Source organism: Doryrhamphus excisus, linkage group LG8 (assembly GCF_037039965.1).
Source record: "Doryrhamphus excisus strain RoL-2023G ecotype Guam linkage group LG8, RoL_Dexc_Guam_v1.1, whole genome shotgun sequence".
In the NCBI taxonomy this organism is placed as follows: Eukaryota; Metazoa; Chordata; class Actinopteri; order Syngnathiformes; family Syngnathidae; genus Doryrhamphus; species Doryrhamphus excisus.
The window spans coordinates 18,281,760-18,305,745 of NC_136364.1; the positions used below are offsets into that span (position 1 = coordinate 18,281,760).

The window sequence follows — 23,986 nt, forward strand, 5'->3', positions numbered from 1 at the left end:
CCGGCATTGTTAAACTCACGCGGCTCTCGGCACTTCCGGGTTGTTATGGCGCTCACCGGAAAAGCAGGAGGAAAACACGAGACTCCGCTGTTGAATGATCTTGAACGCACCACGTTTGCTGTGAACACCGTCCAGTTCCGGTTGTGTCAATCAATTCATACCCGGGAAGAAAAAGGTGAGTTTCTGTGTTTTAAATAAATGTCCACCGCGGTTAAAAACTCTATTTGTGATGGTTTTGCAGAATAGTGTAGTGCACGTAACATACCATATGGTTTGAGAGCAATGCAATGGAATAAAATGGTAGTATTTGTTTACATTATAACATATAGTGCAAGAACGTTAAGCTAGCTAGATATTTTATTTATGTTTTGCTGAAAATTACTTTTTTACCTACACGAGCATCCACAGATAGTAAAGTAGTAACAAGATTAGAATAAGAATGCAAATTTAAAGAAAAAAAGAAAAGAAACATGTTTAACATCCTCCTATGCAAGTTATGTTGTATAAATAATTAAGTATCACTATATTGTGCAATCATAACATATATTCAATATATTCAGAGATGCAGATGCAGTACACAATTTTTGCATAGGTATACCAATTTGTAAAACTTGCTCACATATGTACACAATTTTAAAAAGCATGTACAAGTTGTATTTTGGAGTATGTGAACTCACTTAGCTAGTGACTTGACTAGATGTATTTTTTTGTAATTGCATCACATCTGAAATGCAAACCTTAACCTGGTGATTATGTGAAATGTAACACGGTACAACACGGTAAACGAAGGGCATGTATTGTGCTTAAAAATGTATGGAGGTGTGATTGAGTTCTCAGAGAAGTACAGAGCTTCTATTCAGTCATTGTATTTTACATTGTAATTCCAGTCCTTCCGTTCAACAATGGTTCTTTCACGTCATGTGATCTGTGTCTTCACAGTATGAATCCGAGCAAAATGCCACATCAAGATGTCGAGGAGGTTACAGAACTGGTTTGTCATGAAGCTGACCTGACTGATGGCCAGTACGTCACATTCCAAACAACATTTATTGGAGACTTTATAGAAGAATGTTATGCCATGTTTTGACTACATGTCTATGTGTTGGCGTTAAGGATGAAAGAAGTATCTGTGGCGGACCAAAAGGTGTTGCTAGTCCGCACTGAGGGTCGGTACAATGCAGTCGGAAGCCGGTGTTCTCATTATAACGCCCCTCTGGTTAAAGGTAAAGTTTATGGTCCTAATTGTGACATGTTACATCTAAATCAGGGGTCTCAAACTCAATTTACCTGAGGGCCAGGTCTGGGCAAGGCAGGGCCGCATCAGGTTTTCCAAAAAAAACCAAACCATTTATTAAAAACAGAAAAATACACAAACTTTTTCAGTGCTTTGGTTCCAATTTTCTACAATAAAAGCTCTGATAAAACATTCCACTTTCTCAAATATCTTAATTTTTATTTTTCTGCACAAAATTAGATGAAAAATAAATAAACAAATCAAGAATAAAGAAAATCAATCAATCAGTAATAAATAAATATAATAATAATAATAAAACTGCAAATAATAAAAACTTAAGAAACCACATATAGTTGGTGGGTAGACAAATTATTTTTTTTCTGATTAAAATTAACAAAGCATTATTAGAGCCCTGTAGACATGACAAAACACGACTATAGTCAGATTTATACTTTTTTTATTTACAACATATTGCGCAACTGCAGGGTCTTGAGACACATGCTAACTCGCAAACTAGAGAGCTAGCGACCTAAACGGTAGCCTTCAAGTTATTTCCTTTAAACTTAAATAGCCAAAAACTTACCACTTCCACACGGATAGGGAGGATAACTATTAACAGTTATTTAACCTTTAACATGAACATTAATCAAACGTAATAATTTTTTCTGGGTACATGATACCATACAGCATCCATATCAAACTTGCGCAGGCCGCACTAACATTAAACTTTCATATCAAGGCAGGGGCCTCAAACTAGTGTCCTGTGGGCCACATTTGGCCCGCGGGCCGCATGTTTGAGACCCCTGATATAAATCCTGCATCTTTTACAATGCATATTCTTTGATAATGCAGGAGCACTGGTTGGTAACAAAGTGAGATGTCCCTTTCATGGTGCTTGCTTCAATGTGAAAACCGGAGATATTGAGGAGTATCCAGGTCTGGACTCTCTGCCTTGCTACAAGGTAAAACCCTTTGAACAGTGATGGTTTTTATCGATTTGAAAACATGATTTTATCGATTATTTACCATTTTGACACAGGTCAACATACAAGAAGGGAAGGTGTACGTTTCTGTCAACATAAAGGCAAGTAATGGCAGATAAGAAGTGATTAATGTCATTCAAACACATTTCTCTTAAATCAACACGATGTCTGCCCCCTCAGACTCTGACGCTGACAAAAAGAGTGAAGGAAATGTGTAGCGTTTTACCGCACATCAACCACACTATCCTGCTCATAGGAGGGGGTAAGAAGGAATGGACACGTGAACCTGTGGATGGATCTGCTACACTTTGTGCTGATGTGTCGTGAGTTCAGGCCCTGCTTCTCTGGTGTGTGCTGAGACGCTGCGTCAGAACTGCTACCAAGGTCGAATCGTCATGGTCACTAAAGACACTTTACCGCCGTTTGACAAGCCCAAATTGAGTAAGGTAAGACAGTCGTGATTTTCTCTTTTAAGATGCAGTGCAAATGTCTTTGGTTCCCTCCTACAGTCCATAAACGTACTGGCTCCATTCATTGGTTCATTCGTTACTTTTTGCGTATGTTGCACTTCCTGACTTCTATGTGTGTCATGTGCTGCATGTTCACCCCACACCTCATGTCGTCAAGATCTTATTCCTTCATGGTCTCCACAACTTCATGATCTCCACAAACAAAACCAAAAAAAACAGCTCAAAATCGCGATTAAGTCTTTAATCCCAAGTGTCGAGTCAAGTCTCAAGTCATAGGCTTGACATTTTTGTGTGTTCACAAGTCCATAGGTATGAATGTGAGTGTGAATGGTTGTTTGTCGACACGTGTCTTCTGATTGACAAGCGTGACTGGGACAGGGTGAACCTCGCCTCTTGCTCAATGTCACCTGGGATAGGCTTCACCTCAACCGTGACCCTATATAATAAATGGAATGTCATAACGTACAGTACAGCTCTATGCTATATCCTGATTAATGGAGGACGACAAACAGACGGGCTTCTTTCTTCCTCGATAAAAATCCTGCTTCCCTGTTTATGATTTTCTTTACCATTGCTACCATTGCTACAGACACTACCTTTGCCATCTCCTTTACACTCCTATTATTCTTTGTTTACGCCATATTGCTCAACTGTGCAGTATATGGGATTACTGCAGGCACAAAAGAGACAGCCGTGGCTTTAAACATTAGCAAGCTAACTGGTTAGCCTGTAATTTATTTACTGTTTTGGAAGGAAAGGGTTTAAAACAGAGAGGCGAAGAAGGACTAGGAAGCCAAAAAAGTACCACTTCCGCACTGAATGGGAAGAGAACTTCTTCTGTCGGACATTCATTCATTCATTTTCTACCGCTTATCCTTACGAGGGTCGCGGGGGGTGCTGGAGCCTATCCCAGCTATCTTTGGGCGAGAGGCGGGGTACACCCTGGACTGGTCGCCAGCCAATCACAGGGCACATATAGACAAACAACCATTCACACTCACATTAATACCTATGGACAATTTGGAGTCGCCAATTAACCTAGCATGTTTTTGGAATGTGGGAGGAAACCGGAGTACCCGGAGAAAACCCACGCATGCACGGGGAGAACATGCAAACTCCACACAGAGATGGCCGAGGGTGGAATTGAACCCTGGTCTCCTAGCTGTCGGAAATGCCAACGGTAATCTAATGTCATGTCTCAAAAATGGACAATGAATGACACCTCGTGGCCAGAATACTACATATGTCTTTGTCTTTTCATTCATTCATTCATTCATTCATTTTGTACCGCTTTTTCCTCACGAGGGTCACGGGGGGTGCTGGAGCCTATCCCAGCTGTCTTCGGGCGTAAGGCGGGGTACACCCTAGACTGGTCGCCAGCCAATCACAGGGCACATATAGACAAACAACCATTCACACTCACATTCATACCTATGGACAATTTGGAGTCGCCAATTAACCTAGCATGTTTTTGGAATGTGGGAGTTCTGTGGGAATGTGGGAGTACCTGGAGAAAACCCACGCACGGGGGAGAACATGCAAACTCCACACAGAGATGCCCGAGGGTGGGATTGAACCCTGGTCTCCTAGCTGTGAGGTCTGCGCGCTAACCCCTAGACCACCGTGCCGCCCCCTTTGTCTTTTAATTAATTAATTAATTTTTTGACTAACAATATGCCATAGTCAACCATGAAATAGCATTTATTAATTAGAGAGAGGGAGTAATAATGGGACCTAATGATCCGTGATACTGTGAGAAAGGACCCTATAGAGAGTAATGCAAACAAACGGGTAGCCCCACATGAACCATAGCTTTTCTTCCTGTCACACACTACAACACAGTGTGTCAAAGGTCAGGCAAGTCAGCAAGTTATGATGGTAATTTTAATAATTGTTTTGATAATGTTGTATTTTTGTCTAATGTTGTCGTGTCCAAGGAGGATCGTCTTATAGTCTGGGTTTCTATTTGGGTTGATGCTGTATTTACTGTTTCCCGACATAACAACGACTCTTTTTTCAGGCTTTGAATGTGGACAGCAGCAGCATCCTCCTGCGCTCTAGTGACTTTTTTCAACAATATGGAATAGAAGTGCGGACACAGCAAGAGGTGACAAAGACACAAAACCAAAGAAAGAATGTATCAAATGTTATGTTGACGTTCTCTGGTCCCAATACTGTGATGCAGGTGATGACTTTAAACACACGCGATAAAGCAGTGAGGATGAAAGATGGCGCCTTGCTGCATTATGATCAGGTCCTCATCGCAACAGGCTGCAGGCAAGTCTTACTCAACAGCACACGTTCCTTTATAAACTGTGAAGATGAACTCTCTATACAAACACATGCTGTCCACAGAGCGAGACCACTCAGTTGTCCTGGTAGTGACCTGAAAGGAGTTAAGATACTGCAGAGCTACGACGACGCTAAAGAGATTCATGCTTCCTGCATGGGCCGCAAGGCTGTTGTCATCGGAGCATCCTTCATCGGTTGAGAGGTTTATCAGTGTTAAGTCATACATCCGCATTGTGGTTCTCATATGTGTGTTCTTTTTTTTTTTACCTGTAATTGAAGGTATGGAGGTGGCGTCCTATCTAGCAGACAAAGCGTCAAGTGTGGCCGTTGTCGGAACCACCAGATATCCTTATGAGCGCTCTCTGGGTTCCCAAATTGGCCAGATGACCATGCAAGTAAGAAACAATGGGGACATAATTATGATTATATGGTAGGGTTTTTAATGTTGCTTCCCTTTTTAAAGATGCTGAAGGAACATCATGTGACGTTTTACATGAACGACAGCATCGCTGAGATCAGAGGGGAAAACGGCTCAGTAATATCACTTATACTTATTTGAATATCAATTTATTTTGCGTTTTAGAGGTAAACTGTTGCCTTTTTGAAGGTGAAAGAGGTGGTGCTGAAGAGTGGCATAGTTCTGGAAGCTGACGTGGTGATTGCAGGAATAGGTAAGGGATTCTATGAAATTGCTCCAGGGTGTGCATTGTGAGGAACTTGGATACGATGGAACTTTTATCACCTATGGAATCAAAGAATTTCATGGTAAAAATGTACAATTCTCATGAAGTAATACAGTTGTTTATCTAGTTTCCTTAATTAGTTTCCCAAAAGTCAGACGAAAACCTAAACCATGTTTTTTCCAAAAGAAATAATGTCAATTTAATGAATCTGTTCTAAACACACATTTTCTTTGGCCCCATGGCGGGTTATTTACAGTGATATGGAGGGTGCTTTGTTTGCTCTGTATGATAACTGAGACAGTGCACGAAAACCAGGGCAAAATTTGGGTGAAATTTGGTATTCAAAAACCGAGGTTTGATTATGTTTTATTAACAATAAAACAGAGAAAGCACATCATGCGTTTAAACTGAGAAAATGTCAGTCTTTCTGGCTTCTGCCTGGCTTTCTAAGGTATGAAAGAAGGGATTTTTGTTTTGTGTTAAAGGGGACTTATTATGCTTATTTTTCGACCCTTTGTATTGAGTTGTGGTCTCCTATAGAGCAGCTACACACAATAACCCGCACAGAAAACTTTTTTGATCTTCCAGAATCAGCACCTATGCCAGCTGTATTTCCTTGATTTGTGCTTCCTGCCAAAATGGTCTGTTTTAATTAATTCCACCCATGCCCACTCTGCTGTGATTGGTTACACGCCCAAAGTACTTCCTAACTATAAACCATATAAGGAAGTCCGCCCTTCTGTGACACCACAAAGGGGCCGTTTTACCATGCCTTGTGAAACTGAGCGTTTTGAGCCACCCCAAACTTCTTTCAGGGCTCACTTCCAAATGCACAAACTTCATTAACGAAATTTTGGCATTGTTTAACACGTTTAACATTCTAACTACATTTATAGGTCAGAAAGTGGAAATAGGTCCTCTTTAACTGAAGCAGATTGTATTTGATATTACATGTTTTGTAAATATTGTATTATAAATATTAGCCTTTTACATTTAGTGGCCAAATCCTAGAATGATTTGTTTAAAAAGTGTAGGCAGAAATCAAAACCCACAATAGAGAAAAATCCAACTGTCTTGGTGGAGATGAAGAATGGTTCTGACACCGACTGTGACTGCGAATGTGTTTTCAGGTGTGATTCCCAATTCTGATTTCCTTACCGGAAGTGAAGTGGAGGTGGATTCTAGGAAAGCAGTCATCGTAGACAAGGTCATCACTGCAGTGACTGAAAAGAAATCCACGTCACGTAATCTTATCTGACACGTCTTGTCTTCTCTTCAGTTCATGAAGACCAAAGTAGCGGATGTTTTTAGCGCGGGAGACGTCACCTCCTTCCCTCTGACTATTCGAGGAGATCAGATGGTCAATGTTGCTCACTGGCAAATGTCACAAGCCCAAGGTAGGACTTTGTTAGTTGTTGTAGTGAATTTAAAAAAAAACGTCATTACACATGTTGTTTGTTTTTGCCTCAGGAAGAGTTGCAGCCCTCAATATGTTAAATAAACCAACCAAAATTGAGTCTGTTCCTTTCTTTTGGACTGTGTTGCTTGGGAAAAGTATCAGATACACAGGTACAGGTCATCTAAATCCTCTAAATTACATTCAGATTAAACATTTCAAGTTGTAATCTTATTTTCTTTGGTAGGGTACGGGGAAGGCTACACGGAAATCCTATTCAAAGGCAAAGTGGAGGACAGAAAGTTCCTGGCGTTTTATATTAAGTAAGCAGATGTACTAGCTGATAATGACATGACATATGCTGTCCAATTTCCTATCTGGCCTTGTGTCCACAGAGATGATGCGGTGGTGGCAGCAGCCAGCCTGATGTTTGATCCCGCTGTGGCTAAACTCGCAGAATTGATGGCAACAGGCCAGCGCATTACAAGAGGACAGGCTCAGTGAGTTTAATTGTACACTCACACATACAGTACATGTCCTAGTCACTGAAATTGTACTCATGAAGTCAGAGATCTTTATGCCATAACTGATTCACAACCGCAATTAGCATCTTAACCTCGCACTAAATGTAAACAAAAATTCAACTGAAATGGGGAGTATTTGATACCATGAATAATTAACTTTGTAAATATAAAATATCTGTTCTATGACTCCTTTCTCTATTCAGATCTGAAGACCTCACCTGGCTCCAAGGTGTCTGATTTGCCTCTCGCTAAGAAAGGATACCACTGTTGTCCCACCGTTACCAAATACATTAGAATGGATTGGCGCACTGTGCAGCCCATCAATGATCTAATTCTTCAGACTGGCAGGTGATTCCTATTATGCACTGTACTGAAGATGCATCTGTGTACTGTAGGTTTAGTATCTGGTAAAACAAGAAACGTGCAAGTAATAATTTTGTTTACATTTGTTGTTTGCTTGAACTTAGTTTAGTCTCATGTTAAGTGTGTTGTCAATCTCATGATAATGCTGACAATTTCAATATATCACTTATACTCAGGTGGTAAACTGCACCTATATTGCAGTCAATTGTGTTTCATGATGATTATTTATTATTATTAAGTGACTATAAACAACTGCTTCACTCCAGATACACTCTTTGTTTCTTTTTATGTCAATTTTGGTGTTTTTGTCACTGTTTTATCATCTTTGCATGTACTGTACCGAAAAATAATAATAAAAGAAATGTACTGTGCTGTAATTGCCCTCCAATGCTGTAGAGAGCAGTCAAGAGCCGGAAATACAATAATCCGGGTATTTTCCGAGTCGCGTTTGCGCATGTTTCTCAGCTACGCCCGCTCTGTGACGTAGTTGTGGTCGTGAATTGAGCCAGGCGGCGTACATCGTGTGGCCATCGTCGGTCCGTGTGTGTTGCAGTTTTCCGAGGGCACGCTACTTGGAAAGAAACATGTTTTGGTAAACGAGAGCGTGGCTGAAAAACAGTTCCTCCACGTTATAAATAATCGTGGGTGTAGCTGAGGTAGCAAGGTGAGGTAAGATGGTTTTTTGTGTGTTCATTTTGAAACAAACTTTCAAGCTATGCTAATTTGTTAGCTTTTAGCTTACCCGACCGCCTCAGCCACGTTTGGCCTACCTAGCGCCATTATTGCACCAAGTGAAAAACTTCAAACAAAGACTTGTGATATAATGTAGTATTCTAATTCCCCGTTAAACATGGTGATTATATTTTTAAACCGATATATTGGCAAAGATTGTTCGATATGTACGTATTTGATACATGGAGCCATTTTGTTACCTAACGCTAGCTAAACAATCGATGGACGGTAGTCAATTTGCACTTCTGCCCTCGATACTCTTATTAAACGAACACTTCCAACCACGTAGTAAACACTGTTTTCGTATGTGTAGACCTTTGATATATTTATATGAAGATACAATTGACTTTTTGTATGATTTGAAAGCTAATATTTTTAATTATTCAGTCATTGGGGGAAACTAATACCGAAAGAGTGATCGTTTATTGTTGTGTTCGATCATATTGTTTGTAGTTCGAGGCGCCATGGCAGTTCCCTTCCCCTTCAGAGGAGTCCCTCCTGGGATCCCACCTCCAGGAGTACCCCTTCCACCCCAGGTTCCAGACTACATGACGGAGGAGAAATTGCAAGAGAAAGGTTTGGTCACTACCTGCATTTTTTATGTGAAGCACTCTGTGTGGATTCTGTCAAATGTTTGTCTTCTAACCACACAGCCAGGAAATGGCAGCAGTTGCAGGCAAAGCGCTACTCAGAGAAAAGGAAGTTTGGCTTTGTGGATGCTCAGAAGGAAGATATGCCACCTGAGCATGTCCGCAAGATCATCAGGGACCATGGTGACATGACCAACAGAAAGTTTCGGCATGACAAGAGGGTGTACTTAGGGTAAGACTTCTAAAAGCTTTCACTTTTGTTCTTGATTATTATTAATTACTGCAATAACATCTTTAGAATGTAATATATATTCGTGAAATTTATCCAGTTTCTTTGTTTCCTAAATAGTGCCCTCAAGTATATGCCCCATGCGGTTCTGAAACTGCTGGAGAACATGCCAATGCCCTGGGAACAGATCAGAGATGTGCCAGTGCTCTACCACATCACAGGAGCCATTTCATTCGTAAATGAAATCCCATGGGTTATTGAGCCAGTTTACATCGCCCAGTGGGGGTAAGGCGGTATTAATGCTTGAAGTGCATGTGATTCGTGTACCTGAAGCTTAGAATGTTATATTATTTGACTACATTTCAACTTCTGGTACTTGCTGGTATTCCTCTTTAGCACCATGTGGATCATGATGCGTCGAGAGAAGCGTGACCGTCGACACTTCAAAAGGATGCGCTTTCCACCATTTGACGACGAGGAGCCGCCACTGGATTATGCAGACAACATCCTGGATGTTGAACCACTGGAGGCAATCCAGATGGAGCTAGACCCAGAAGAGGATGGCTCGGTAGCGGAATGGTTCTACGAGCACCAGCCTCTCAAAGACACTTTAAAGTAAGCGCCTCTCAATGACTTTTTGTGTTACATGCAAACAACGCGCTGACCTTGTTTCGCCTGTGTTTTTCAGATTTGTGAATGGCACCACTTACCGTCGCTGGCAGTTCACACTCCCCATGATGTCAACGCTGTATCGCTTGGCCAACCAGCTGCTCACAGACTTGGTGGATTTCAACTACTTCTACCTGTTTGACCTGAAGGCCTTCTTTACATCCAAGGCTTTAAACATGGCCATCCCCGGTGGACCAAAATTTGAGCCTCTTGTTCGAGACATTAACCTCCAGTAAGAGCCGTCAGCAGATCTGGTATTATGCACAAAAAATGTTATGTGCTGATGTGTTTTTATTTCTTTGAAAGGGATGAAGACTGGAACGAGTTCAATGACATCAACAAAATCATCATCAGGCAGCCTATAAGGACAGAGTACAAAATTGCATTCCCCTACCTGTACAACAACCTGCCGCACCATGTTCACCTCACCTGGTAAGAATTGTTTAGTTTTTTTTTTTGTGGTGGTGGGGGGATGTTGACTCATTCAAAAATGTTACCGCTTGTATGTTTTATCTTTTAAGAGTAAAATAACTGAATTTGTTTCACGCTGGTTGTAAAAAGTTGATTCTTGTGCAGGTACCATACGCCGAATGTGGTGTTCATCAAGACAGAGGACCCAGATCTTCCAGCGTTTTACTTTGATCCGCTGATCAACCCCATTTCACACAGACATTCAGTCAAGGTGGGTGTCTGTCACTGCCTCATGGACAAGGAAAGCGAAACACAATGCAGTTTTCTTGTTGTTTTTAGTTCACTGAAGTTCAGCATTAAGTCCTCTTACAAAGGCGCACTTGCATTGGTCTGCTTGCCTGTGCGTAACAACTGGAGGAATATTAAAATGGATGATGGCTTATTTATGACCGGATGCAGTTGCATTTGGTCTGCCATCAGTCAAATATTGGCCATATAACATAAGACTGTAACTTGTTTCATTGTTGCATGCACGCTCCCATGAATTAATCAATAATGGGTACACAAGACACGCTTGAGAACTAGTTGCAGCACAGTGAGCTGTGGAAGAATACGCGATGTGCAAAATATCGGCCACGCGACAGTCATTAGGGCTAAAGATTGTATTGTAGCCTTTACCCTTCTCTTTATTCCAATAACGCCACAGCTACTATCAACCAAACCAAGACAAAACATAAAAAAACTCAACTGTCCTCCCTGCTTGCAGCCACAAATACAGTCAGGACACATGTCATGTTCACAGAAGCTCAGAAATTACAAGCCTCTTAACAGTGCAGTACACAACTACCAGGTAGCTCAGCCTCTGAAAGCGGACGTAATAAGCAATGATGTAGTTGTCTTAATACTGGCTTCATTTATTTCATGTATTTGGTGTTCTATGTACAGTACAAGTGACTTAGAGTTAATGAGGGAGGGAGTTAATTTAGGTATAATATCCGATTTACACCAAAACTCGTACATAACAGGAGGACCAAGTTCTTTTTGGTTAGCTCTTGCATGTGACCATTAAACATTGTCTTTGCTACTACCTACTTCCATTCAGAGCCAAGAGCCTCTACCAGATGATGATGAGGAGTTTGAGCTTCCCGAGTTCGTAGAGCCCTTCCTCAAGGAGACGCCACTCTACACTGACAACACAGCCAATGGCATTGCACTGCTCTGGGCGCCAAGACCGTTTAACCTTCGCTCAGGCCGCACAAGGAGAGCCATTGATATCCCTCTGATCAAGAACTGGTGAGTAGGCCAAGTTGTTGGTAAAACAATGTTATCAAAACATTGGGTTGTTTTTAACTAATAGGCGGGTTTTATTTTTATCAGGTACCGTGAGCACTGCCCCGCTGGACAGCCGGTGAAAGTGCGTGTGTCCTATCAGAAACTGCTGAAGTATTACGTTCTCAATGCGCTCAAACACAGACCACCCAAGGCCCAGAAGAAGAGGTGTGTGACATTTTGTAGAATTTTCTATTTGCAGTCTCATATTTCGACTTTAAGCCTTTTCACTCGTCAACTTAGATGTGCTGTTAAGAACTCTGTTTGGTTTCCAGGTATCTGTTCCGTTCCTTCAAGGCCACCAAGTTCTTTCAGTCCACCAAGCTGGACTGGGTGGAGGTTGGCCTGCAGGTCTGCCGCCAGGGCTACAACATGCTCAATCTGCTTATCCATCGAAAGAACCTCAACTATCTGCATCTTGATTACAACTTCAACCTGAAACCTGTCAAGACTCTGACCACAAAGGTGCAAACGAAAACGCTTAACTTTTGCATTTGTCATTTCTTGGTGTCATACTTTATTTTTGCCAACTTGACACTTTGTCGTTTCCCCCCAGGAACGCAAAAAGTCCAGATTTGGCAATGCTTTCCACTTGTGCAGAGAGGTGCTGCGACTCAGCAAGTTGGTTGTTGACAGCCATGTACAGTACAGACTGGGAAATGTGGACGCCTTCCAGGTCATAGCAGCTACAGAATATACATATTATGGAACTATTTTTTTAAACATTAAATGCATTATTTTAAGACCAAACCTGATGAACTAAAAAGCCAATTCTTGGCTTGGATGATTTTGTCTGTGTATTGTAGTTGGCTGATGGACTGCAGTACATCTTTGCTCATGTGGGACAGCTGACTGGCATGTATCGCTACAAGTACAAGCTAATGAGACAAATCCGAATGTGCAAAGATCTGAAACACCTGATCTACTACCGCTTCAATACTGTAAGTATGAGCTGATTATTCCCAACAAATTGGGAAGGATCACCTTTTTTTAGGAACTAAGTATATGTAATTGTCAAACAATATGTGTGAAATTTGGGATTCACCTTTGAATATTGTTTGTTTTTTTAATCAGGGGCCTGTAGGCAAGGGACCAGGTTGTGGCTTCTGGGCACCTGGATGGAGGGTGTGGCTTTTCTTCATGAGGGGCATCACTCCTCTCTTGGAGAGGTGGCTCGGAAATCTGCTGGCCAGGCAGTTCGAAGGTAGGCCATTATGCAATATTTGACCAATATTTGTATTCAAGGCTATAGGTAATGAAAACCCAAAACATGCAGAGTTTTCTGTAATCCTGCTTATTTTGTTATTTAAATGTGAGGAACTCGGATGGTGGCTGTTGTCATAGTGACAGGTTTTCAGTCTAAATGTGTGTAAACTGCATCCGAGTCTAGCGCAAACAATTTTTTGTTTTTGCCAACAGGACGTCACTCCAAGGGGGTGGCTAAGACAGTAACCAAGCAGCGTGTAGAGTCTCACTTTGACCTGGAGTTGCGTGCTGCCGTGATGCATGACATCCTGGACATGATGCCTGAGGGCATTAAACAGAACAAAGCCAGGACTATTTTGCAGCATCTGAGTGAGTCCTGGAGGTGCTGGAAGGCCAACATCCCCTGGAAGGTTGGTACCTCACAAGCCTTTGTAAACTTATAATGGAATAATAGGATCATAAAGCTAAAAATGTATCTTCTTCTTACAGGTGCCTGGCTTGCCAACACCCATCGAGAACATGATCCTGCGCTATGTGAAGGCCAAAGCTGACTGGTGGACCAACACGGCACACTACAACCGTGAGCGTATTCGTCGTGGAGCAACTGTAGACAAGACAGTCTGCAAAAAGAATCTCGGAAGACTGACCCGTCTGTACCTGAAAGCTGAGCAAGAGAGACAGCATAACTACCTGAAGGTAATGCAGTGAGACCAGAAACAGTAAATACTCTTCTATGAAATCCTCTTACTAAGGCGCACTTGCATTGGTTTGCTTGCCTGTGCGTAAGAGATGGAGGAATATTGAATTTAATGGTGGCTTTTTATCAGTAGCTGCATCTGCAGTTCACCAGTCACCATTCAGACATTGCTTCAAGGGTCAAGTTCATTTGTGGGGGGTTTTTGTAGTATTTTTTTAAATGTCAAACATTCCTACAAAGCCTTCATCTGGTGTCAAACATGGTAAATTGGAGGGGGGAAAGATGATTGCATTTCTAAAAGGGAGGTAATGATTTGCTTGCAGGATGGCCCCTACATCACAGCTGAGGAAGCTGTAGCCATCTACACCACAACTGTTCATTGGCTGGAGAGTCGACGCTTCTCACCCATCCCCTTCCCTCCACTGTCATACAAACATGACACCAAGCTGCTCATCCTGGCCCTGGAGAGGCTCAAAGAGGCTTACAGGTAAGCAGATGTTCAACGATTGTCATCATTCCACTTTGATAAGATGTCTTAATGGACGTGTCATTGACATTTTGTGCCCTAGTGTGAAGTCCCGCTTGAACCAGTCTCAGAGAGAAGAACTCGGACTAATCGAGCAGGCTTATGACAATCCCCACGAGGCTCTGTCCAGAATCAAGCGTCACCTGCTCACCCAGCGAGCCTTCAAGGAGGTCAGGACCTAATTTATTTGTGCTTTGTTCTCAAGCCACACTCAACAATTTATATTCATACTTGACAGATTCTTCAGGAGGTAATTGCATGCTCCATTGCATTCAGCTTAATTATGCTGTTTTTTGTGCAGGTGGGTATTGAGTTCATGGACCTCTACAGCCATCTGGTCCCGGTGTATGACGTGGAGCCACTGGAGAAGATCACCGATGCCTACCTTGATCAGTATCTGTGGTATGAAGCAGACAAGAGACGTCTGTTCCCACCTTGGATCAAACCAGCTGACACTGAACCACCTCCGCTGCTTGTCTACAAGTGGTGCCAAGGTCAAGCCCCTGCACATTACATTACACATTTTCAAAGAATCAGGATGGCCCATGTTTGTAACTAGGAATTCTGCTCATGTGGAATGCAGCATTTACATCTATAGGCTATGAGACTAACTTTGTTATACTTGTTGTTTGCAGGCATCAACAACTTGCAAGATGTTTGGGAAACTGCAGAGGGAGAGTGTAATGTGATGCTTGAGTCTCGCTACGAGAAGATGTATGAGAAGATAGATCTGACGTTGCTCAACAGGCTGCTGCGTCTTATCGTGGACCACAACATTGCTGATTACATGACAGCCAAGAACAATGTGGTCATCAACTACAAGGTGATCTGTCACTTTTAATCATTTCAAAGAATGCATTTTGTTGTGTATTATTAAAATATTAAGTCTGTCTTTTTTATATTTTGTAGGACATGAACCACACAAACTCTTACGGCATCATCCGCGGACTTCAGTTTGCCTCATTCATTGTACAGTACTATGGTCTAGTGATGGATCTACTAGTGCTGGGTCTGCACCGTGCCAGCGAGATGGCAGGTCCACCTCAGATGCCCAATGACTTCCTCAGTTTTCAAGATACAGCAACAGAGAGCGCCCACCCTATCAGGCTGTACTGCCGCTACATCGACCGCATTCACATCTTCTTCAGGTTAAATTGACTCAGCCCTTGTACATGTGTTTTGAAAATGGACCTTCTGAATGTATATTTCCTTTTTTCCCCCCGGTTTGTTACCCTGTATGCCAAATTTTTTTGGTAAAACTTTTCTTGTTTACTTCACCAGGTTTTCTGCTGACGAGGCTAGAGACCTCATTCAGAGGTATCTGACTGAGCACCCTGACCCCAACAATGAGAACATTGTGGGCTACAACAACAAGAAGTGCTGGCCTCGTGATGCCCGCATGAGGCTGATGAAGCATGATGTCAATCTGTGAGTCTTCTGCCTCTAATTTACACTAGTATGCAGTTTAAGCTAAATAAAATATGCTCTAACACTCTTCATTTTGATCTCAGTGGCCGTGCTGTGTTCTGGGACATAAAGAACCGTCTGCCAAGGTCTGTGACCACAGTCCAGTGGGAGAACAGCTTTGTGTCGGTCTACAGCAAAGACAACCCCAACCTGCTCTTTAACATGTGCGGCTTTGAGTGCCGCATATTGCCCAAATGTCGAACAAGCTATGAGGAGTTCACCCATAAGGACGGTGTCTGGAATTTGCAGAATGAGGTGAGAAAATGACTCCTCATTGACACCATTACCAGGATTTTAACTTTTATAGGCCAGTAATGCTTTTGGACATTGCACTAATTGCCGTTTTGTATTTGTACATGTAGGTTACAAAAGAGAGGACAGCTCAATGTTTCCTGCGTGTGGATGATGAATCAATGCAGCGCTTCCACAACAGAGTACGCCAGATCCTGATGGCCTCGGGCTCGACCACATTCACAAAGGTCAGTGGACCTTTTATTTCAAAGGATATAAATGAGTTTTAAAAGTTGAGAGCAGTGCCGGTCAAACTGTGGGTCATAATTGATGTCGTTTGCCTTCAGATTGTGAACAAGTGGAACACTGCTCTCATTGGTTTGATGACCTACTTCCGTGAAGCGGTGGTCAACACGCAGGAGCTCCTGGATCTGCTGGTCAAATGTGAAAACAAAATTCAGACACGTATCAAGATCGGTCTGAACTCCAAAATGCCTAGCCGTTTCCCACCTGTCGTTTTCTACACTCCCAAAGAGTTAGGAGGCCTTGGCATGTTGTCCATGGGCCATGTGCTGATTCCACAGTCTGATCTGCGGTAAGTCAGCATCCATATATTTGACTTGATCTTCAAATTAAATTTCCTTTAGTAACTAATTAAGTTGGGCTTAAACTTTCCTTTTTCCCCACCAGGTGGTCCAAGCAGACAGATGTGGGGATCACCCATTTCAGGTCTGGAATGAGTCATGAAGAGGACCAACTGATTCCAAACTTGTATCGTTACATTCAGCCATGGGAAAGTGAGTTCATAGACTCCCAGAGAGTGTGGGCAGAGTATGCCCTCAAGAGGCAAGAAGCCATTGCACAGAACAGGTATGTTCTGCTTGTCAACAACTGCGCCCCATTCATTTCTTTCAAAGTGCTTGAATTCACAGACCAACAAATTGCTCCATTCTGTCTTGCAGGCGTCTGACCCTGGAAGATTTGGAGGACTCGTGGGACAGAGGAATCCCTCGTATCAACACCCTTTTCCAAAAAGACAGACACACACTGGCCTATGACAAAGGCTGGAGAGTCAGGACAGATTTTAAACAATACCAGGTACAGTAATACTGCCAGCCTTGACGTGTGTTGACGTCAGCTGCTAATGACTGATTTATATTGACACATTTAAAAACTAAATGGTGATGTGAGCCTGAAAATTACTGCATCTGTGTACTGGAATGATGTAGGTGCTGAAGCAGAATCCGTTCTGGTGGACCCATCAGAGGCATGATGGGAAACTGTGGAACCTCAACAACTACCGAACCGATATGATTCAGGCTCTGGGTGGTGTGGAGGGCATCCTGGAACACACACTCTTCAAAGGCACTTATTTCCCCACATGGGAGGGTCTCTTTTGGTGAGAAATTATGCATATTTGTTGAAAATAAACATGGCCAACTGTGTATTAGGCTTGTTTTTTAACCACTGGGTTGATTTTTGTTTTGCTCCTATCATGAATTTGATTAAAACTGCATCAATTGTTTTTTCTGGACAACAGGGAGAAGGCCAGTGGCTTTGAGGAGTCCATGAAGTGGAAGAAGCTGACAAATGCTCAGAGATCTGGTCTCAACCAAATCCCGAACCGTCGCTTCACTCTCTGGTGGTCACCCACAATCAACAGAGCCAACGTTAGTCCTGCCAGGCTTCCCAAGTGGAATTATTACTCAGCTTAGTGATTTCTAAAGTAATATCTTGGAGGATTAAAAGCTGTGTTTCCCTCTTCTTTAGGTATATGTGGGTTTCCAGGTGCAACTTGACCTGACTGGAATCTTTATGCACGGAAAGATTCCCACACTGAAGATCTCCCTCATTCAGATCTTTAGGGCTCACTTGTGGCAAAAGATTCATGAGAGCATTGTCATGGATCTCTGTCAGGTAGGGTTTTTGACTGAGGTGTCTGTGGAGTAAAAGGGAATCAAAGACTGGTATTTCCAACTCATTTTGGTACATATATGAATGTGTTTTTGCTTTCAGGTGTTCGACCAGGAGCTCGATGCTCTTGAGATCGAGACTGTGCAGAAGGAGACCATCCACCCCAGGAAGTCGTACAAGATGAACTCTTCTTGTGCTGACATCCTCCTCTTTGCATCATACAAGTGGAACGTCTCTCGACCATCTTTGCTGGCTGACTCAAAGTATGACTCAACATATTTTCTTTATTGAATTTTGTTTCTTTTTATAGAATGCAATGGATCCCTGAATAATACAGAACGCAAAGATAAATGTACTGTGGCGAGCTTGAGTAATGGACAAGCAGTATTATGCATTAAAGAAGTGCACCTTTGGTAGTCGCAGCTTAGCAAACACTGATCCACACAGTTAAAAAGAACAGGTATCTCAAATCAAGGTGCGATAATGTATTCGTTATATTTAGCTTTTGGTTGTGAATGAACATTGGCAATTAAAGAGGTGGTTATTGGAGCTTTATGTAAAACGCGCTGCTCTCCTTGCAGGGATGTGATGGACAGCACCACCACCCAAAAATACTGGATTGACATTCAGCTGCGTTGGGGTGACTATGACTCTCATGACATTGAGCGCTACGCCAGAGCCAAGTTCTTGGACTATACCACTGACAACATGAGTATCTACCCTTCCCCAACTGGCGTGCTCATTGCCATCGACTTGGCTTATAACCTTCACAGGTTAGTATTGTTGGTTGTTTGATCCCTTAATACTTCAATAGGCATGACATAACTGTAACAAAGATTATTAGAGCTGATTGTTTTCTTATGTTTTATTGGCTAACTACTCATCCTGCAATTGTTCTGTTTGTACAGTGGTTATGGAAACTGGTTCCCTGGCAGCAAGCCCTTGATCCAGCAGGCCATGGCCAAGATCATGAAGGCCAACCCTGCCCTGTATGTGCTCAGGGAGCGCATCCGCAAGGGTCTCCAACTCTACTCCTCAGAGCCCACTGAGCCCTACCTGTCCTCACAGAACTATGGTGAACTCTTCTCTAACCAGATCATCTGGTTCGTGGATGATACCAATGTCTACAGAGTCACCATCCACAAGGTGTGCACAGCTCCTTATTCTGAAGCTTTTAAATGATTGTCAAAGTTATTGATCAATTTTTCATCTTTCACCAGACCTTTGAGGGTAACTTGACCACCAAACCCATCAATGGAGCCATCTTCATCTTCAACCCAAGGACTGGACAGCTCTTCCTTAAGATCATTCACACTTCTGTGTGGGCCGGGCAGAAACGTCTTGGACAGGTAAAACCTTGGTGTCAGTGAAGCTGATGCTGGAATTAAGTGCTACGGAACTGAGTTCCTTTTTAGCATTGGAGGTCAAATTGCGGAAACACACCACTCACTGCTTTTTGGTATTTTGGTGGAAAATGAGCAAAAGAAAACTTTCATTTTCAGTATACCATATTCAAACATTAATGTTCACTTGATCCTGTCTTAACTGCTGTAAAATATGTATTTCATTTCCATATGTTTGTTCACTGTGAAATTGATCTTCATGTTACTATTGTGGTAATTAAAAGATTTTGAATCACATTTGAAGCAGGTTTAGATATAGCAGTGACACAGTGGTTCTAATCTATATTACACAAACATCTGCGCCATGTTTGCTTTTTTGATATTGCACTAAGACTTTATTTTTCCTTGCAGCTGGCCAAATGGAAGACAGCTGAAGAAGTAGCTGCGTTGATTCGCTCTCTCCCAGTGGAAGAGCAGCCAAAGCAGATCATTGTGACAAGGAAGGGAATGTTGGACCCTCTGGAGGTAAGACTGCCTAATTAGTCTTCCACTAGCTTACATGTCTTACATTTCTAATATCTTTCCCTTTACACAGGTCCACTTGCTAGACTTCCCCAACATTGTGATCAAGGGCTCCGAGTTACAGCTGCCCTTCCAGGCGTGCCTGAAGGTTGAGAAGTTTGGGGATCTGATCCTTAAAGCGACAGAGCCGCAGATGGTGTTGTTCAACCTGTACGATGACTGGCTTAAGACCATTTCGTCTTACACAGTGAGTTTTAGTCCGCACCACAAATGTGCAGAGCTTAGTTCATTTTATTCACCAACTTGCTTCTTTACCCACATAAAAAAATGGTGAAATGCGAAACTGAATAGTTATTCACCTGTGTAATTAGTTTGTGTATGGTGTTTTGCACCCTCTAGGCCTTTTCGCGACTCATTCTGATCCTCCGAGCGCTCCATGTCAACAATGACCGTGCCAAGGTGATCCTCAAACCTGACAAAACAACCATCACAGAACCCCATCATATTTGGCCCACTCTCACCGACGAGGAGTGGATCAAGGTGGAAGTGCAACTGAAAGACCTCATTCTGGCCGACTATGGCAAAAAGAACAAGTGCGTGCTATAATCAAGCTGATTGGACAGTATTTAAAGTAGCCAAACTTGAGTAGTGTTTATACCATGAGGTTAATCAAGCAGAACAAAAAAATGTAACATCCAACTCATCTGTTTTCTCCCCCTCCAGTGTGAATGTTGCTTCACTGACCCAGTCGGAGATCCGTGACATTATCCTGGGTATGGAAATTTCGGCTCCCTCGCAGCAGCGCCAGCAAATTGCTGAGATTGAGAAGCAGACCAAAGAGCAGTCGCAACTCACCGCCACGCAGACCCGCACCGTCAATAAACACGGTGATGAGATCATCACATCCACCACCTCCAACTATGAGACGCAGACCTTCTCCTCCAAAACCGAATGGAGGGTCAGGTATGTCTCCATCTCTGCAAATGCAATCATCTCACCCAATAAAGTAGACATAAGAGAAATGACATATTCGACATAAATAAGACGTAACAGAAGGACACACTAGCTTTGTTTTGTGTTATTTTTTTGGACAGCATAATTCCAACTGTACCTATTGTCTCATCAATGTAATATAATAATAATATAATGGCAGCTGAACGATGCCTGTAAATGCCTGAAAAGTTGAGCATTTTGTAGTTCTCATTTTATATGGACTTTCCAAAAAGCTATCATCAGTAGCTGATATCTACACAATACACCCATCGTTTTTGTTTATTCAGCCATTTAAAAAAAAAAATGTTAAGCCTCAAAATATGACAGTGAAGTGGTGAGGACTGCCAATGTTTGGTAAATTTGAGTTGATTTAATGCTGCTTGTACATTCTTCAGGGCTATATCTGCTGCTAATCTCCACCTCCGAACCAACCACATCTACGTGTCATCTGACGACATTAAGGAGACAGGATACACCTACATCCTTCCCAAGAATGTCCTCAAGAAGTTCATCTGCATTTCAGACTTGCGAGCACAGGTATGTCCTGTTAATTGAGTTGACACATTTGTAATCTTGATTATAGTTTTATGTATTAAAAAATAGCTGTTGAAAATAAACATTTACTCGGTGCACTAAGTTTTGTTGTTTGTTTCTTTGCTCAGATTGCAGGTTACCTGTATGGCACCAGCCCAGCTGACAACCCACAAGTCAAGGAGATCCGTTGTATTGTCATGGTACCTCAGTGGGGGACTCACCAGACTGTCCACCTGCCCAATCAGCTACCTGGACATGAATATCTGAAAGTAAGAGACCAAGGCAAAATTATGTTCTCACTAGTATATAAAATAGAAATAGTCTAAAAAAAATACTTTTTCCCCTCAAAAGGAAATGGAGCCCCTCGGTTGGATCCATACACAACCTAATGAGTCACCACAGCTGTCCCCCCAAGATGTCACCACCCACGCAAAGGTCATGGCTGACAACCCCTCTTGGGATGGAGAAAAGACCATCATCATTACGTGCAGGTAACTTTACATAATTGGCATTGTGTCTCAGGGTATTCTTACGTAGGGCACCAGAGAGAGAGAGAGAATACAAAGGTTTTCGTTAATAAAATGAATTAGTAGCAATTGGAAACAATGGTGGTTAAAATTATTTGAGAGAGTGGCTAATAGGTAATGTAGGACTTAATAGTGTCTCATTTGCAGCTTCACACCAGGCTCATGCACGCTCACGGCCTACAAGCTGACACCCAGCGGCTATGAGTGGGGCAGACAGAACACGGACAAGGGAAACAACCCTAAAGGCTACCTGCCGTCCCACTATGAGAGAGTCCAGATGCTGCTTTCCGATCGCTTCCTGGGCTTCTTCATGGTGCCAGGCCAAGTGTCATGGAACTACAACTTTATGGGTTAGTAGCTTTGACTTTTCTTTTCTTCCTCTTTTCTAAGATTGCGGTATTAGAATATTTCTATTCAGTTAGCAGCTATTCGCTAGATTTCAGGTTATAGAGATAGGAAGTAATCACCACATGGCTCCCGTCATCTAGGTGTGCGCCATGACCCCAACATGAAGTATGACCTGCAGTTGGCCAACCCCAAGGAGTTCTACCATGAAGTCCATCGACCATCGCACTTCCTAAACTTTGCCTCACTGCAGGAGGGTGAAATCTACAATGCTGATCGTGAGGACATGTTTAATTGAGTTGACACATTTGTGGCTAGCCCTGCCAAGAATATGTAAAAAATTGTACTTAACACATTGTTTGGACATTTTAATGTTAAAACCTACGAACCTTGTCTTGTTACCCATCACATATTTCCAGTCTGGTTTCAACGGTCCCTTCTAGTTGCAGTAAAGTTTTGGGTTTTTTTTTAGCAGCTACTGATGAAACATGCATTTGTGTCTGATTATTTCTACACAGGACTTTTGTGTAATATCTTATGATTGTTTCAGAAGCTGAATTACTGAACTCCTGCCCCTTTTGAGAAGTAATAGTTTATTACCTATAATGTTAGTCATGGTGTCTTGCTATTCTGTGATATTGTAGCTTGACTTTAAATAAAGTTGGCAATTTTTATACATTCACTGTTATCACGTCTGATGTCTATAAACACTAATGCAGGTGCAGTATTTTATGGCGCTATTATATGGTTATGTCACACATGCGTCACACTGACTATAGAAGACTGGTTAATTGGATAGATGCAACAATTGGTGCATTTATGGTAAGTATTGCATCTTTACAGTTCCCATTTTAAATGTATGTTGGTGGAACTTACATGTACTATAATGCCATCTTAAGGTTAAAATAGTGTGCCGAAAAAGCTTGTGTGTTGGAAAAACAACTTTAGTTTGACCTGACAAAGTATGAAGCTGTTGAAGCTTCTGGCAGTTAAGGTCAGGGGTCAGCAGGTGCTTGTGGCAGCCATTTGGTTATGTTTCAGCACACTTGAGCTATACACTTGTAACTTGAAAGTACTTACTGCTTTTAATGTCATTTTTAACAGTATATAGCGAGTTGTCACCCAGTCATGGCCTACATATTCACATGATAATCGACAAGGCCACTCTCTTTAGAGGAAACCGTTTACGCACTGGTGCATCATGAAGCATTGTGCCAGATCTGTCAGGCTTGTCCTGTGCGTGTTGGTGGTAGTGCGTGTGCTTGTGCTACCCACATTGGTTGGAAAGTGGGCGGTTCCAACTTGACTGCATGACATTTTGCCAGTGGGGGAGGGCGATACTGCAAATGGTGGTATCGATCCGATACTAAGTAAAAGGAAAATATTACCGACAGTTATGTGTAGTTTACATGGAAAATTTTCAATCTGAGATCATGGAACGATTTTGTAATGTTTGCCTTTTAATTTGTTGATCGTGGTTATACTAAGGATAAGTATGTAAAATATAAATACTAAATGTAGGTGACAGATGCAAGCAAAATCATTTACCAACACTTATTTGTGTATCTGTAAACGTTTGCCTTTGAAAATCAGTGAAAATGAGGGGGTTGTACTGTAAAGACCCAACTCTTTACTGTGATGCAACCTTATTTTACGGGTGTTTTTCTTTGATTTTGAAGGCTACAGTGTGTTTTCCGCCGACGTTACCCTGGCGTTGCAAAGCTAACCGGAAGCTGTGCAAAATAAAAAATGTACTAAATAAATCAGCGACGTCCT

At 42.2% G+C, this 23,986-nt stretch overlaps 2 protein-coding genes across 4 annotated transcripts; both read left to right on the top strand.

Annotated features, from left to right (window-relative positions):
• The first annotated feature begins 37 nt into the window (after window positions 1-37).
• aifm4 (apoptosis inducing factor mitochondria associated 4) lies at window positions 38-8,284 on the top strand. 2 transcript variants are annotated; one of them, XM_058079966.2, is made up of 19 exons: window positions 38-175; window positions 940-1,023; window positions 1,114-1,223; window positions 2,087-2,196; window positions 2,274-2,318; window positions 2,398-2,479; window positions 2,551-2,663; window positions 4,708-4,794; window positions 4,873-4,964; window positions 5,043-5,173; window positions 5,259-5,374; window positions 5,443-5,514; window positions 5,587-5,650; window positions 6,793-6,869; window positions 6,942-7,059; window positions 7,133-7,231; window positions 7,306-7,381; window positions 7,454-7,558; window positions 7,786-8,284. In XM_058079966.2, exons 2-19 carry the CDS (start codon window positions 941-943, stop codon window positions 7,817-7,819), a joined length of 1,614 nt encoding a protein of 537 aa, XP_057935949.2. In that variant the 5' UTR covers window positions 38-175; window position 940; the 3' UTR covers window positions 7,820-8,284. The 2 variants fall into 2 exon arrangements, 1 of the variants encoding a protein (XP_057935949.2); XR_013627924.1 differs by lacking the exons at window positions 7,454-7,558; window positions 7,786-8,284 and having other exon boundaries at window positions 7,137-7,231.
• A 132-nt stretch (window positions 8,285-8,416) lies between these two features.
• prpf8 (pre-mRNA processing factor 8) lies at window positions 8,417-22,888 on the top strand. Of its 2 annotated transcripts, none has more exons than XM_058080598.2 (43): window positions 8,417-8,614; window positions 9,131-9,253; window positions 9,331-9,499; window positions 9,617-9,781; window positions 9,893-10,111; window positions 10,185-10,397; window positions 10,472-10,597; window positions 10,742-10,847; window positions 11,679-11,869; window positions 11,954-12,073; window positions 12,181-12,370; window positions 12,462-12,581; window positions 12,712-12,846; window positions 12,980-13,109; window positions 13,325-13,521; window positions 13,601-13,807; window positions 14,132-14,295; window positions 14,378-14,504; window positions 14,636-14,828; window positions 14,970-15,157; window positions 15,244-15,482; window positions 15,616-15,762; window positions 15,846-16,056; window positions 16,164-16,280; window positions 16,380-16,627; window positions 16,723-16,902; window positions 16,995-17,130; window positions 17,262-17,431; window positions 17,573-17,702; window positions 17,803-17,949; window positions 18,049-18,209; window positions 18,528-18,719; window positions 18,855-19,092; window positions 19,167-19,295; window positions 19,701-19,814; window positions 19,885-20,058; window positions 20,211-20,404; window positions 20,535-20,774; window positions 21,200-21,341; window positions 21,467-21,607; window positions 21,690-21,829; window positions 22,013-22,215; window positions 22,354-22,888. In XM_058080598.2, exons 2-43 carry the CDS (start codon window positions 9,142-9,144, stop codon window positions 22,506-22,508), a joined length of 7,020 nt encoding a protein of 2,339 aa, XP_057936581.1. In that variant the 5' UTR covers window positions 8,417-8,614; window positions 9,131-9,141; the 3' UTR covers window positions 22,509-22,888. The 2 variants fall into 2 exon arrangements, with proteins under 2 accessions (XP_057936581.1, XP_057936582.1); XM_058080599.2 differs by having other exon boundaries at window positions 8,417-8,609.
• The last annotated feature ends 1,098 nt before the right edge of the window (window positions 22,889-23,986 follow it).

Bases quoted from the DNA above. Each gene is read 5' to 3' on its own strand.
- aifm4 (XM_058079966.2), top strand. From the start codon at position 941: ATGAATCCGAGCAAAATGCCACATCAAGATGTCGAGGAGGTTACAGAA. The intron at 2,319-2,397 runs GCAAGTAATGGC...CTGCCCCCTCAG, and splicing joins ACGTTTCTGTCAACATAAAG to ACTCTGACGCTGACAAAAAG. The intron at 7,060-7,132 runs GTAGGACTTTGT...TTTTTGCCTCAG, and splicing joins GCAAATGTCACAAGCCCAAG to GAAGAGTTGCAGCCCTCAAT.
- prpf8 (XM_058080598.2), top strand. From the start codon at position 9,142: ATGGCAGTTCCCTTCCCCTTCAGAGGAGTCCCTCCTGGGATCCCACCT. The intron at 13,522-13,600 runs GTTGGTACCTCA...TTCTTCTTACAG, and splicing joins AGGCCAACATCCCCTGGAAG to GTGCCTGGCTTGCCAACACC. The intron at 16,057-16,163 runs GTGAGAAAATGA...TTGTACATGTAG, and splicing joins TCTGGAATTTGCAGAATGAG to GTTACAAAAGAGAGGACAGC.